This window comes from Ahaetulla prasina, chromosome 1 (assembly GCF_028640845.1).
Source record: "Ahaetulla prasina isolate Xishuangbanna chromosome 1, ASM2864084v1, whole genome shotgun sequence".
Classification (NCBI taxonomy): Eukaryota; Metazoa; Chordata; class Lepidosauria; order Squamata; family Colubridae; genus Ahaetulla; species Ahaetulla prasina.
The window spans coordinates 331507629-331523899 of record NC_080539.1 but is presented as its reverse complement, the minus strand read 5'-3'; the positions used below and the strand labels follow the sequence as shown (position 1 = coordinate 331523899).

Sequence of the window (16271 nt, the reverse complement as noted above, 5' to 3'; positions counted from 1 at the left end):
TAATGAGAAGGAAGGACTCGCTGGAGAAGAGCCTAATGCTGGAAAGATTGAGGGCAAAAGAAGAATGGGACAACAGAGAATGAGGTGGCTGGATGGAGTCACTGAAGCAGTAGGCATGAGTTTAAATGGACTCCAGAGGATGGCAGAGGACAGGAAGGCCTGGAGGAATGTTGTCCATGGGGTTGCGATGGGTCGGACACGACTTTGCAACTAACAACAAAGGAAAAAGAAATGATGAAAAGAAAGCTGGAGTGTTGAAAAAGAATAAGCTTCAGATATGTCTTTACCACGTGCAGCTGTAGGACACTCTGATCATTGCATGATTCACCTTGTACCTGCTTACAGGCAAAGACTTAAAGCCATAAAACCAATAATTAAATCAGTGAAAACCTGGACAGAGGAATCAGAATTAAAGCTAAAGGCATGTTTTGACTGCACTGATTGGAATATTTTTAAAGATACCTCTGCAGACCTGGATGAACTCACAGATACTGTAACATCATATGTCAGCTTCTGTGAAGACCTATGTGTACCTACAAGGAACTTGCGAATACACAGTAATAACAAACCTTGGTTTACACCTAAACTTAAGCAGCTACGACATTCCAAAGAGGAAGCCTACAGAAAAGGTGATAAAATGCTGTACAATCAGGCCAGAAATGCACTAACAAGGGAGATAAGAGCAGCAAAAAGAAGCTACTCTGAAAAGCTAAAGAATCAATTTTCAGCAAATGAACCAGCAAACATGTGGAAAACTCTTAAAAATATCACCGGCTATGGCAAACCTCCTTCCCAGGCTGAAGGTAATCAACAACTGGCAGATGACCTGAATGAGTTTTACTGCAGGTTTGAAAGGAAACTACAGCCACCTATCTCCACAACCCCCATCTCAGACACAGCAACAACAGCCAAGCCTCCTACAACTGACCCCATTTCATTGGGTTCACAACCCCTAGTGATCACAGAAAAGGAAGTGCAGGACCTATTTCACAGACAAAAGCCAGGAAAAGCTCCAGGCCCAGACAAGATAACTCCTTCTTGCTTAAAAGTCTGTGCTGACCAATTGGCCCCCATCTTCACCCATATTTTCAATAAATCACTAGAGATGTGCTATGTTCCTTCTTGCTTCAAACGCTCTACCATCATCCCAGTGCCGAAGAAGCCCACCATCAAGGAACTGAATGACTACAGACCAGTTGCTCTAACATCTGTAGTCATGAAAACCTTTGAAAGGCTAGTGCTTTCCTACCTGAAAACCATCACGAATCCGCTCTTAGACCCCTTGCAATTTGCATACCGAGCAAACAGATCTACAGATGATGCTGTTAATATGGCTCTGCACTACATCCTACAACATCTTGAGTCTCCAAAGACCTATGCAAGGGTCCTTTTTGTAGACTTTAGTTCAGCATTCAATACCATCATTCCAGACATTCTTCTAACTAAGCTAAACCAGCTACAGGTACCGGAACAGACTTGTAAGTGGATCACAAGCTTCCTAACAAACAGGAAGCAGCAGGTGAAGCTAAGCAAGATCACATCAAATACCTGTACAATTAGCACAGGGCCCCCCCAAGGCTGTGTGCTCTCCCCACTTCTCTTCTCTCTGTATACCAATGACTGCATCTCCAATGATCCATTTGTTAAGCTACTGAAGTTCGCAGATGACACAACAGTGATTGGTCTCATTCGAGACAATGACGAATCCGCATATAGACGAGAGGTCGAACGACTAGCCTTGTGGTGCAACCAAAACAATCTGGAACTGAACACACTCAAAACCGTAGAAATGGTGGTAGACTTTAGGAAAAACCCTTCCATACTTCCACCTCTCACAATACTTGACAACACAGTATCAACAGTAGAAACCTTCAAATTTCTGGGTTCTATCATATCGCAAGATCTCAAATGGACAGCTAACATCAAAACATCATTAAAAAGGACAACAAAGAATGTTCTTTCTGCGCCAACTCAGTAAGCTCAAACTGCCCAAGGAGCTGCTGATCCAATTCTACAGAGGAATTATTGAGTCTGTCATTTGCACCTCTATAACTGTCTGGTTCGGTTCTGCAACCCAACAAGAAAAACACAGACTTCAGAGGATAATTAGAACTGCAGAAAAAAATAATTGCTACCAACTTGCCTTCCATTGAGGACCTGTATACTGCACGAATCAAGAAGAGGGCCGTGAAAATATTTGCAGATCCCTCGCATCCTGGACATAAACTGTTTCAACTCCTACCCTCAAAACGACGCTATAGAGCACTGCACACCAGAACAACTAGACACAAGAACAGTTTTTTCCCGAAGGCCATCACTCTGCTAAACAAATAATTCCCTCAACACTGTCAGACTATTTACTGAATCTGCACTACTATTAATCGTTTCATAGTTCCCATCACCAATCTCTTTCCACTTATGACTGTATGACTATAACTTGTTGCTGGCAATCCTTATGATTTATATTGATATATTGACCATCAATTGTGTTGTAAATGTTGTACCTTGATGAACGTATCTTTTCTTTTATGTACACTGAGAGCATATGCACCAAGACAAATTCCTTGTGTGTCCAATCACACTTGGCCAATAAAAATTCTATTCTATTCTATTCTATTCTATATAGAAAATGTACCCAGAGAAATGTGAAAATCTGAGAGTCTTGCTAATGCAGTAGCTGTCTGACCTGTTTAACATGCATCAAGTTTGCATCAGAGTCTAATGATTGGAAGAAATCTATTTTTTTTCCTCCCCTGTTCAAAGGGAAAGGGGACAAAATTGAATGGAAGAACTACATGGGGATTAGTTTCTTAAATGTGTTTATCAAGATGTTTTGTAGGTTTCTGAGTGAAAGGATATAAAAGGCAGATGAGGAGACAATTGCCAAATTTTGGAAGAATATTTCAATTTTAATGGATATGCAGACCAGATTTTGGTTCTTTGGCAGTCATTTAGAAATATATGAATTTGGGAAAGAAAATGTGCTGTACTTCTGTTGATTTAGAGGATGCATAAGATGCAATGAACAGACTTGAATTTTGGGGAATATGGTGCATGAATATTCATTTTGCATGAATATGGTATTGTTGTTAGTTGTTGAATCATGATGGAAATAAAACCTGCATGAAAATCAGTGGGATGTTTGGGAATTGTTTCAGTGAGTAACATTTAGGAGGGAGTCAAAAAAGAATGTGCTAAGTTGCCTTGTATGTTCAATGTATTTGTGGAGAAATGTGCAAGAAGTGCTTGCGCATAATGATTTAAGAGGATGAGGATGTATATTCAGAAGATGCCTTTTATAATAACTTTTGTCAAAAGAAGTGAAAAAAGATGTAATGGGCATGTTTCTGCTCATTTCCTTTTCTAATAAGGAAGTGAGACTTCAGTGTATCGGGAGAAATATAAAAATTAGCTGAGTGCAATAGGAATAATGAAGTGTAGGTGGCTATAAGGATTGGATCACAAATGACTGAGTGTAAAATCAAAGTGGATGGAAAACAAAACTGAGAGACTAGTACGAAAAAAGCACAGTGATTTGTATAACAGAATAACAGAGTTGGAAGCTTTGCTGGCTAGGGAATTCTGGGAGTTGAAGTCCTCCAGGCTTAAAGTTGCCAAGGTTGGAGACCCCTGTTCTAGTCCAACCCCCTACTCAGGGAGAAATTCCAAACAAATGGTTGTCCAATCGCTTCCTAAAAATTTCCAGTCATGGAGCATCCACAACTTCTGAAGGCAAGTCCTTCCATCGATTAATTGTTCTAACTGTCGCACAGTTATTTGGTTATACAGAGACAATACATGAGGAACAAACCATAACCTTCATAAATGAAGGGCCAATAGGAACGGAACAAGTGATAAAACCATGATAAAAAGAGAAAGAAGAAAGAGGAAAAGAGGAAAAGGAAGCAAATCAATTTGTAGGAAGTAGCAGGAACAAGCATATTTTGCCATTTCCTTATTAGGGATTTATAACAGTGTATAGCATCATCCTACAACTGCTGTGCCAATCAAGCATGAAGAAAGTGTAATATAAATACAAGAATGGTTGGTGATACTGAACAGAACATAAATCAGGAATGATGAAATGGTCATAATGTCTTCTAGAGTTATCCACCCACTATTGTGCTGATATAATAGTAATGAGAACAGGCTCTGGATGGTTGGGGAAGACTATAAAGGCATTAATGGGGAAGACTTCTGAAGTACGTGCTCTTCATAAGACGTAACTGACTGTAGTTAATCAGGCCAACTGGTTGCAATCCAGATGTAATAGGGCTGCAATTACCAACCTTCTAATTCAATATAGCTAAAGAGTACAGATCGACTAATCCTATTTTAAAACAATAAATAAATTAACTGACTGGTGCTATCATTGATCACCTATCTCTATCCACAAAGAGGGTGTCCAGCTTATTTGGCAACCTGCTATTCATGCTAGAAAGTTATCTCACTTAAAATGTAACAAAATGCAGCCATAGAGGTGTTAGCCACCAAAAGAATGGTAGTACAACCTGTGCATGTATAATATGCTTCTTGGGACATATCATATTCCCAAATTGTGTGGAATCCTGGACTTGTTCTCTGTGTTCCAACCTATTAGTGCCTATATATACATGTCCTTTCAGGAGATTAGGGATCCACGTTAGATTTAGCTATTATAAAGGGCCATGCAGCAAAATATTCTGAAACCACTGATGAAGATTCTTTGTTCTTATTCCCAGACTGAGGTCATTCTTTAAAAAAAAAACAGCTTGGAACAGCAAGTTTCATTTAATATATGCTAATAGAGCTTGGCTATAGCTTCACTATATTAAAGGAAGTCGTTTTTGTCACACAATTGGACAAGGGTTAAACAAACTGCTTGCCTTGGCAAATCCTAAAAAAGGTTAAGAGATGAACTAACCACTGCCATCCGCCCACCTATTCCATTTTGCTGATACTTGTTTTACATTAGTCCGAATCCTCCTCATTAAGTTTTATTTAGCAAGTGATTCTATCCAAGGCAATCTCACTTACCACAAACTTTCACAGGACTATTTAGGATAATTGGACTACTTACATCCAGCAGTCACTTAATTATATGCAGTATTTTACTTATACTTTTTAAATATATATATAAAAGATTTATAATTTAATTATTATAATTTTTATATATCCCTCCTACTGAGTGGATATATAAAATAAAACCATTTTGGGGTTCCTGAAATAAAAGATCCTTTCTGCTATGCAAAAATGGACAGTATCTAGGATCAGGGTCAGCGACGGTCATATTCATGTTTAATGAAAAGAAGAATTAGGGGTGATATGACAGCAGTGTTCCAATATCTCAGGGGCTGCCACAAAGAAGAGGGAGTCAGCCAAGCTATTCTCCAAAGCACCTGAAGGCAGGACAAGAAGCAATGGGTGGAAACTAAGCAAGGACAGAACCAACCTACAACTAAGGAGAAATTTCCTGACAATGAGAACAATTAATCAATGGAATGTCTTGCCTCCAGAAGTTGTAAATGCTCCAACACTGGACGTTTTTAAGAAGAGATTGGACAAACATTTGTTTAAATGGTGTGTGGTTTCCTGCTTGAGTAGAGGGTTGGACTAGAAGACTTCCAAGGTCCTTTCCAACTCTGTTATTCTGTTATTCTGTTTTATTTGCATATCTCCATGAACAAATCAAACAAGTTCCGTCTAAATGACTTATAGTATTGTGAGGAACTTGTTCATGGTCCCTCCAATTTAATTTACAAAAGTGAAGTTGACGTTCAAATAATTAGTTCTTCAGCAACATGTGAATTGCCAGAACATCTGAAGACTCTTTTCTCCTACTACTTTAATGCTGCCTCTCAGAGGCTTTTGCTTGAGGTGATCATCTTGTATCTTTTGCTCACACAATAACAGGTCTGGCTTTGGGGCCTCTAAATATCTCTTCCTTAGGCTTTCCTAACAATGATGAGTGGGGAAAAAATGAGACATAATAATTTCATAACAAGATTGTCTCAAAGCATAAGGTAACTTTGGATACTGGTAGTGCCAAATTATTTTTCCCCTCTGTTTTTTTGTAGCACTTCATATATTCAAGATGTATGTGATTATAATGCAAAGCAGGTGATGGGGAGAAACAAAGAAGGTACAAGGGGACTTTTTACAAAGAAAGATATGTTCTGCATACAGAATTGCTCTGAATGGATGGAATATAATGGGCTGGATTCACATTATTGATTGCAGATAGAGGGTGACCATTCTGCATGCTCCTTCAAATAAAATACTTCCCATGAATAGAAAGATATCGTCCCAAATTTGTCTGATCTGCTTGGCAAGGCTTTTAAAAATTAAATTAAATTTCTACACTTCCCCATCCAAAGCTTGAAATAACATTCTACAAATTGAATTTTCTTATTCTGTTTTCCTGTGCAAATTATACCAGCGGCAATGTTATAAACTATTCAACAATTCATGTCCCATTGGGTCATTGTTTCAGAGATATTTCCTTATCTAAAGAGAGAAAAAGAATGACCAAAGATAAGAGGAGGAGGAGGAGGAGGAGGAGGAGGAGGAGGAGGAGGAGGAGGAGGAGGAGGAGGAGGAGGAGGAGAATAGAATAACGAAGAATTGGAAAGGACCTTGTAGGTCTTCTAGTTCAACCCCCTGCACAAACAGGAGACTCTATACCATTCTGGACAAATGGTTGTCCAATCTCTTCTTAAAAAGTTCCAGTGGTGGAGCACCCACAACATCTGAAGGCAAATCACTGACTAATTGTTATCACTGTCAGGAATGTTTTCCTAAGTTCTATGTTGGCTCTCTCCTTCATTGGTTTCCATCCATGGCTTCTTGTCCTGTCTTCAGGTGCTTTGGAGACTAGGTTAAGGTCCCCCTTTTTTGTGGCAGCCCCTCAAATATTGGGATAAGCAATTGGAGTGAGAGAGAATTCTGATTCCTTGCCTGACTCTGGCAAGGAACACTGGAAATCCTTCCTTCATTCCTTCCTTCCTCCCTCCCTCCCTTCCCCCCACCTTTCTAGCATGTAGGTAAGTTGCTGTTGGATGGGGCAGTGAGCGATTGCGAGACTGCCTGGGAAGCTGTCATAGAATATTGTAAAGGAAGATCATGTAACCACAGCAGCAGCTAGTAGCACAGAAACCACCACAAATTACCCAAAAGTCATTCCCTTGAGAGTCACGAGTCCTGGATTTTGGATAAATTCTGTAAGTTAGCCCATTTGAAGTATCTTGGTTCAAAAGTTGCTGCCATATAATGCACTGTTTTACCCAGCTAAAAGTCATAACAAGGATTTAAGTAGATAGATGATAGACAGATGATAGATAGATAGATAGATAGATAGATAGATAGATAGATAGATAGATAGATGATAGATAGATAGATAGATAGATAGATAGATGGATAGATATATATAGATAGTTTGATAGATAGATAGATAGATAGATAGATAGACAGACAGACAGACAGACAGACAGACAGACAGACAGACATCTGTAAGTTAGCCCATTTGAAGTATCTTTATCTTTATACTCTGAGAACGGGATTCTTTTTACTTTGGCATTATGTTGGAGCCCCAGGGAACAAGAAATTCCATTCAGGTGGACAAGCAGGTTTTTTTCCATCACTCTTCCCTTCTTTGTGGGTTGAGGGAGCATGCTCTCCATTTCACCTCAAACAGCCCCTTGAAGACTTTTTTTTTTTTGGCAGGCTAGTCATTTTTTACAAGCAGATTTGCAAGGTCACATGGCACCATGACTGGAAAATATCTATCCAACTTACCTACTGACACAGTAGAACGCCACCAGTTTGAAGATGTCTTCAAACACAAGAAGAGATCCTTCCAGGTGCAATACTGATGAGAAATAAGAAAAGTATTCAGGGATTGGTCTCACTATATCAGAGGGATTGATGCATGATGGCCTCGTTCTGAAATGGTCACTTCACAGCAGGAGAAATGGCAAAAATTGGTGATTTGTCTCATTTCATTGGTGCTGTTTAAAAAATAAAATTTACAGTGACAGATAACAATTTGACATTTGCCCCAGATAATTTGCTGTGAAGTTGAAATGAAACTTGTGAGCTAGAATCAAAATTGCTTACACTGTTCTGTTCCACTTCCTATCAATTCGTTTAAAACCTCAGAGCAATGAGTTTATCCCATTGCTCAAATCTCACTTCACTCAGGAATGGAGCTACAAATCCTGAACACTGATTATGCCTCAGCAGCCTTTGATACGATTAAACAGAACAAAGCATTCTGCAATGAAAAGAAAGAGAATAGCTTAGCAAAAATAGTCCAGTAATTGGCAGAAAGCACAAAATTTGGTCTGGAAAACAAGTACTGTGACTTCTCCTGTTAAGTTCGGGAAGTAACGAGGCTGGAGACCAGGGTAGTGACAACAGCTCTTTAATATAGGGTGAACCCAGCAACGGCTGGGGGGGAAAACCTCTCCTTTTATACAGTTCTGCAGGAGGCTTCGTCCAATCAGCAACGTGCTGATTTCCCGCTCAAATATTTAAAGGTACAACTGTTAATACATAACACTCCTCCCCTCCCAGAAAACACTTTGTCTCTATTTACATATTTATTTACATGTTATTTTTCGACGTAGTCACGCAAATAACCTGGGCGTCTCCTAGTTCTTTCTGACCTGCGCGGTTCAGTTCTGGGTGGTGTTTTGAGCTGGTCGGAGGGGCTGTTTTCTCCTCCCAGCTCTTTCTCTGAGCCATCGGGCTCCGGATTATTGGCCGACTCTTTTTCTTGGCCATCCGGCCTTGGATTAATTTTGGAATTTTCCTGCTGCTTCCCTGGGGGACCTGATGGCGCCGCTGGAACTCTGGGACCTCAGCTAAGTCTTGCGCCTCCCCCGGGTCATTGTCAGCTGTGGATTCAAAGTGGTATTGGTCATTACCTGTCTCTATTGGTTTGGTTTGGTCAGTTATTCGTTTCCTTAACTGATCTATGTGGCGCCACACTCGGTTGTCTGGTAGCTCTACCACGACGATTTTGGGCCTGTTATCTTTGTTACTTGTCCTGCGACCCAACTAGGGCCGTCCCCATAGTTTCGGCCCACACCCGTCGCCTATGCTCATTTCCTTGTCTTTTCTAGTTCCCCTTGTAACCCTCGGGTGTGTAATGGGGTTCAAGCGGTCAAGTGGGCACGGAGTTTCCGTCCCATTAGCAATTCGGCTGGGCTTTTCCAGTGGCTGTGCTTGGGGTTCTGTGCTGGACAGCTAGGAAAAGTCTATTTTGTTTGCCAGTCACCTGGCTTGAGCCTGGACAATGCCTCCTTAGCGCTCCGGACGGAACGCTCTGCAAGGCCATTCGGCGCAGGGTGGAAAGGCGCAGAGAGGGCATGTCGGATGCCTTCCTCTGCCAGGTATTCTTCAAACTGGGCTGCCGTGGATTGGGGCCCATTGTCGGACACCAGAGTGTCCGGCAACCCGTGAGTTGCGAATAGGTGGCGCAGGGTTGCGATTACTGCTTCGGCCGTGGTGGACTTCATGAGTATGATCTCCACCATTTGGAAAATGCGTCCACCACCACTAGGAACGTTTGGCGTGAAAGGGCCAGCAAAATCAATGTGGATTCTTGACCAGGCCCTTGGGGCTTTTCCCATTCTCTGACAGGGGCTGTTGGGGGTAGCGGTCTGGACTCTTGGCAAGCTTGGCATTTCCCTACCCTCTCAGCAATCTCTGCATCCATGAGTGGCCACCATACATAGCTTCTAGCTAACCCCTTCATCCTTACGATGCCTGGGTGACCCTCGTGGAGGAGGTCCAATACCTTTCCCTTAACTTAACAGGAATTATTACGATCACCCCATAACAGGCACCCCTTGAGCCGAGAGCTCATCTCGTTTCTTAACAAATTCTTTGAACCGTTAAGCGGCGCGGGCCACCCTCTCTGTACCCAACCGGTACAGTCCTTAACACAATGTCGGTATGATGCCGAGCCACTTCCTTTGATGTGACTGGGCCAGAGTCCAACGAGTCAATAAGGAGGATGGGTGTCCCGGAGTGGGGTCTTGATCGCCCCTGGCAGTGGGCATCGGCTCAATGCGTCTGCATGCCCCACTTCTTTTCCCGGTCGATGCTGCAGCTTGTGCGAATAAGCGGCTAAAATATAGTCCATCGAGTCAAGCGTGGCGAAAGTGCCACAGGCGTTGGCGATCGCCAGCCAGTAATCCTAGTAACGGTCTGTGGTCAGTCACGATTTCAAAATTCCGCCCAAAGACATACTCATGGAATTTTTGACCCCTGATACAATGGCTAGTGCTTCTTTGTCTAATTGGCTGTAGTTCCTCTCTGGGAGGACATCGTTCTAGAGTAGAACGCTATAGGGGCTTCTGTGCGTTTGGAAGTCTATGGCTGAGTACAGCCCCACCCCATAAGGGGATGCATCGCAAACCAGCACTAGGGGTAGTGAGTCGTGATATTGGATGAGCAGGCTATCACTTGAGAGCAGGTTCTTTACTGCTTCAAAAGCCCTATTTTCTGACTTTCCCCAAGACCAAACAGTATTTTTCCCTAAGAGCCTATGCAGCGGTTCCATAGCAGTTGCTTTGTTCTTTAAAAGACCGCGTAAAATTAACCAATCCCAGGAATGCCTGCAGCTCTGCTTTGTTTTTGGGCGCTGGAGCCTTCCTAATTGCCTTAACCTTGCTCTCAGTAGGGTGAATTCCTTTCTTGTCTATCCGGTAGCCCAAGAAATCGACCGATTCGACCCCTATCTGGCATTTATTTGTCTTGACTTTTAACCCGGCTGTCCGGAAAATGCTCAAGACCTTTCTTAAACGCTCCCCCAATTCCTCCATGTTTTCCCCTGAAATTAGGACATCATCGAAGTAGGAAACTACCCCTGGGAGCCCTTGCAGTAGTCGTTCCATCAGGTTTTGGAACAGCCCTGGTGCCACACTAACCCCAAATTGCAATCGGGTGCACTTGAAGGCCCCCCTGTGTGTCACAATCGTTTGGGCTTCAGCTGTGCGGGCGTCTACTGGCAGTTGTTGGTAGGCTTGGGCCAAGTCTAACTTTGCAAAGACTTGCCCTTGCCCCAAAGAGTGCAATAAGTGTTGCACTACGGGAACCGGGTACGCGCTTTTCTGTAAGGCTTTGTTAAGCGTCGCCTTGTAGTCAGCGCAAATTCTAATTGACCCGTCCGGTTTGATGGGGGTGACGATTGGCGTCTCCCACTTTGCGTGATCGACTGGCACCAAAATCCCCTGATTTATGAGCTTGTCCAGCTCCTTATCGATTTTTGGTTTTAGGGCAAAAGGGACTCTCCTCGCCTTAAGCCTAATGGGGGCTACCTGGGGGTCTAAGTTGAAGGAAATAGGGGTCCCCTTGTACTTGCCCAGGCAGTCCTTGAAGACATCTTCGAACTCGTTAAAGAGAATGTCTTTCAAATTGCAGTCACTTCTGTAGATGCCAGTCACTCCCATGCCCAGGGCACGAAACCAGTCTAGTCCCAACAGACTGGGCAGAGTTCCTTCGACGATCGTGATGGGCAGGGTCTTTTGTGAGGGCCGTACTCGACTCGGACGGAGGTGGTCCTCGAACAGGGATGCGATTCCCTGGTAGTCGTGGCACTCGTAGCCGCTGTGCTTGCAGATGGCGCCGCGACGGACGGCAGCGACTTCGCCAGAGTGTCCCAGGACATGATGGTGATCGCTGATCCCGTGTCCACTTCAAGCCTGCACCGTACTCCCTCGATCTTGGGCTTTGTGAAAATCTTCTTTTCCACTTTGGTTGAGGCGCGGCCTATAATGACAGTCGTTTGGTTAGACTTCGCGCCTTTCTTGTTAGAACCAATCGCGGGCCGCCTTTCCGGTTCCGCGTTTTGATTGGCCGATTTGAATTTTCGGCGGGAAGGTTGTGCCGCTCTGCAAACCTGAGCTAAGTGTCCTTTCTTCCCACACCGCCGGCATGTTGCGTCTTTAAACCTGCAGCGTTGGCGCTGATGCTGCCCTCCACAGCTTCCGCACTCGTCACGGTCCTCCATGTCGCGTTTCTCGGTCCGGCAGACCCCTTCCTCATCCTCGCCCTCACCTTCGGATTCGGACTGAATCTCCTCCTGGTGTACTGGCGTTGGTCTTGCGCTCGTCTTGGATTGAAGAGGCTTTTGCAGAGTCTCTGCTGCTTTAGTAGACATTTCGTGTGCTCTGGCCTCGTCCAGAGCGGTGGTTAGTGTCAGGTTGCTCCTGGCTAGCAGTCGTCGCCGTAGGCGGATGTCCTTGACCCCTCGGATGAGTTGCTCAAGTAGCACTTCGTCTAAGTCTCGGTATCCGCAGTCCTTGGACGCTCTTCTTAAAGCGGCCATGTAGTCACCGATGGACTCGCCCTCCATCTGTCTACGTTCTCCGAATTCAAACCGCTGCACGTATTTGGACGGCGTCGGTGCGAAATGGTTCTTCAGCAAAGTCTGCAGAGTCGGCCACGATACCGATTGTATCGGCGTTGGCTCTGCCAGGGCTTCCGCAATCTCGACACCTCCGGCCCGCAATGGCTTAGGAAGTAAGCCCGCTTGCGGTTATCAGGGATCCCTGTAGTTCGTTGGCTTCTAGAAAGCTTTCAAACGGGTCATATATGTTCCCCATTTCTCCTTGCCGGGTTATGCAGTGCGGGTGGCGTGTTTGCCATTTCCGCGTTTCTGCCCTGAGTTTGCTGGGTTCGGAACTAGCGTGCTTCAGCTCGGTTCTGGCTCTCCTTTAGCCTCGAAATCCCACCTTCGTCGCCAATGTTAAGTTCGGGAAGTAACGAGGCTGGAGACCAGGGTAGTGACAACAGCTCTTTAATATAGGGTGAACCCAGCAACGGCTGGGGGGGAAAACCTCTCCTTTTATACAGTTCTGCAGGAGGCTTCGTCCAATCAGCAACGTGCTGATTTCCCGCTCAAATATTTAAAGGTACAACTGTTAATACATAACATCTCCTATTTCAAAATAAAAACTATTTCAAAATAAAAACTAGGAACTTCTCTAGAGCAAAGAGATAATATAGTTATGGAATGATTGGGAATGAGAAGTTGAAAATTAGACACCTAAATGGGGAGACTACTTAAATATCCTTGCATGAAGACTTACTATATATAGTTGCTATGTGGACAGTCTATATTGGTATTTTTTGCAACAGTATAGAAATGGTTTGCTGTTACCTATTTTTTTTGTTTTTTAATTGCCCAGTCCAGTCTAAACCCTGGGATTTTTTTGGAGGTTTCCTGAGCCTAACTGCTGAAGTTGTGCAGTGACTCCAATTTGAAGGGAGAAATATGATTCAGGTACTTGTGGGTATGCATATAACAATTGTCAGTACCTCCTTATATTAATCTTCTTCTTGGAATCCTGTATAAGACCAGAAAAGATGCCATTGTTTATGGAGTTGCTAACAGGTGCTATGGGTATGTCCAACATACTGTAAATTACTTTTTCCTTAGCCATTCCAAAGAGGGTTGATTCAGCTTTTGGCCAAGTACAGTTATAACAGGAATATCTGGAGGAAGAGAAGGGAAGAGAAGGGGAGGGAGGGAGGGAGGGAGGGAGGGAGGGAGGAAGGAAGGAAGGAAGGAAGGAAGGAAGGAAGGAAGGAAGGAAGGATTTCCTTGTTAAACTTGATTTAAAATTTTAACTCGGGTGTCTGCAGGAGGGAAGAAGGGCAGGACAAAAATTCAAGATGGCCACGGTTATGCAAGTCACAGATCTGCCCTGTTTTTTTATTTTATTTTTTTAATGAGATGACAAATCATCTCATCATATTTAACTCACTCGCCCATATTGGTTGGGTTTTGTTTGTGGATGACCCTTAAATTCCATCCTGAATATGTGTTCTTGTAAAATCTATAAGCTTGCTCACTGTTATGTGACAATTAAGACCCAGTTTCACTAAAGCTACTTCATGACCTTTGTTTTCACATTTAGTCTGACAAATACATTTTCTAAAACACCCACACACTCTGGAGACAAGACGAATAAAGTGCCTTATTCCAAAAAAATACAGAAGAGAAAAGAGGAAATGGTGACCCTTTGCTAGAAGCAGGCTATTTCAAGAAGCTCAGCTTAACAGGAAAGGGATTTAGCTTCATAATGGAATTTTTTAATGCATGCTGGCTGTCTCATGCTGTGCCTCAAATCGCCAGGGTGGAGCTAACATCAATTCTATTATACCTTTAATCAGTAACCAACTTTGACCAGGGCATGGATGACCTTGACTCAGGAAGTCCGGTCACCCTGTGAATAGCAAATTAATAGTTGGAGAACCCTGACTCAGGGCTGTTTCCTCCCTTACTCTCCACTCTATGCCATTTTGTATTCTCCTTTGTATTTTCACTGTCCTTAGAAAGTGAAAAACACAAATAGATTGCAATCTGAATAGTTAAACCAGTGGTAGTCAATCTGGTTCCTACCGCCCACTAGTGGGCGTTCCAGCTTTCATGGTGGGCGGTAGGGGTTTTGTCCAATACTGAAACACTTTCCTTTTTTTTTAATTTAATTGACTTTAAAAAAAATTGTCATAGCATTATTTAAAAACATTTTCATTAGGTTTTCATAAAATTCCCCGTGACCATTTAAATTTCTGAAAATATACTATTTGTATCGCCCGTGCATAAGTTCATGTTACGTAAGTAAAACTAAATGGCGCTATAGTGCGACCGCAAACAAAAAAGCCTTGTCCCAGAATAGCTCGCGCATCTCCCCCCACACCACCCAGCTGTAACAGACAAGCAGAGCTGGTAGCCGGTGTCCCTCCCCCAAACCTACTTTATAAATCACCATTACTGTGGAACCGGTGGGCGGTTAGAAAGTTTTACTACTAACAGAGATACAAAAGTGGGCGGTAGGTATAAAAAGGTTGACTACCCCTGAGTTAAACTCTAAAATAGCTGGTAGTGGCCAGCACCATCTGCTTAAAAGTTTATCCAGCACAGAAGACAGGCTTTTCCTAATCAGTGCTGGTCAAAAAACTCTTTTCTGACATCAGCTACTCCTTAAAGGCATTGCCCCTACTTCTATGAATTCCAGCCCTTTAATAAAAATCTCACTGTGTCACTAAGTCTTATTATTTCCATGATTCCCTCCCTCTAGAATAACACAATGCATAGTGTTACTAGAGGTGCGTCTGCTCACTGGGCTGCTTAGGGCTATTCCTACCATAGAGAACAAAACTAGGTGGTTAACCAAATCATACAATAATCTTCATGGTGGAGAAGGGATTAAAGTCCAAAGACTCCAAATTAGTGTTCATTTCCTGAGCTAGAATTTTGGCTCCAACAGCATGATGTGAGTCCAAGTTGTGACAAATATTCTCAGGAATGTTTCTCTGGTACTGTGCTTCATTCTTGGTTGCATAATTCTGTAATCTGCTTTTTATATTAGCCTAACTTTAATACTTCTATTTGTAAAAGTCAACCAATCTAAACTGAATCACAGTTCAATAATATCCCTTTGCCTTTCACATTTAATCTACTTATTGTGCTTTCTGAAAACTGCTAAAGCAATAAAACTATTAAAGCCATGCTAGTTTTTCACAAAATGACTTAAGAAATCTATTAGACTGCCAGAGAGGTCTTTGCTTCCCTCAGAAAATATAAATAAGAGAATATTTATTTTTTAATTACTAGAACTCGCTAATAGATGGGCAACTTACCCGAAATATGGAAAGACACCAGAGGCACGACCCTGAGCTCCAATGTGCTGTGGTCACGGTTACTAAATACGGAGAACTGACACAGCTATCTTTGGCATATTGCTGGAGCTAAAAATAAAACCAGTGACCATGATTGGAAAGCAACATCTCCAAGGCTCCACTCTGTTTATCTGTGAGACAATGTCTTGACATTGTAAAGGATCAAGTTTGCACTTGTTCTTATGCTACTTCTAGAGCTGTTCGATTCTCTGCTGTTGTAGTAAAAAATGTTCTGCCCCTTGGTCATACCAACTTCAGAGTGTAGTTATTGAACAACCAAAAAAACAACCAAAAACCAGAAAAAACAATTACTACCAACTTGCATTCCATTGAGGACCTGTATACCACACAAGTTAAAAAGAGGGCTGTGAAAATATTTACAGACCCCTCGCATCCTGGACATAAACTGTTTCAATTCCTACCCTCAAAATGATGCTATAGAGCACTGCACACCAGAACAACTAGACACAAGAACAGTTTTTCCCCGAACGCCATCACTCTGCTAAACAAATAATTCTCTCAACACTGTCAAACTAGTTACTAAGTCTGCAATACTATTAATCTTCTCATCGTTCCCATCACCCATCTCCTTCCAC

General features: G+C 42.8%; 1 protein-coding gene across 7 annotated transcripts in view; it reads right to left on the bottom strand.

The window, feature by feature from the left end:
• Positions 1-16271, bottom strand: part of RIN3 (Ras and Rab interactor 3) — a 118063-nt gene that overhangs the window by 45671 nt on the left and 56121 nt on the right. For all 7 annotated transcript variants that reach the window (XM_058162594.1, XM_058162599.1, XM_058162593.1 and 4 more), the window contains one exon: positions 7774-7846. In XM_058162594.1, the coding sequence (XP_058018577.1) occupies positions 7774-7846 (73 nt within the window). The remainder of the gene's footprint in view (positions 1-7773; positions 7847-16271) is intronic.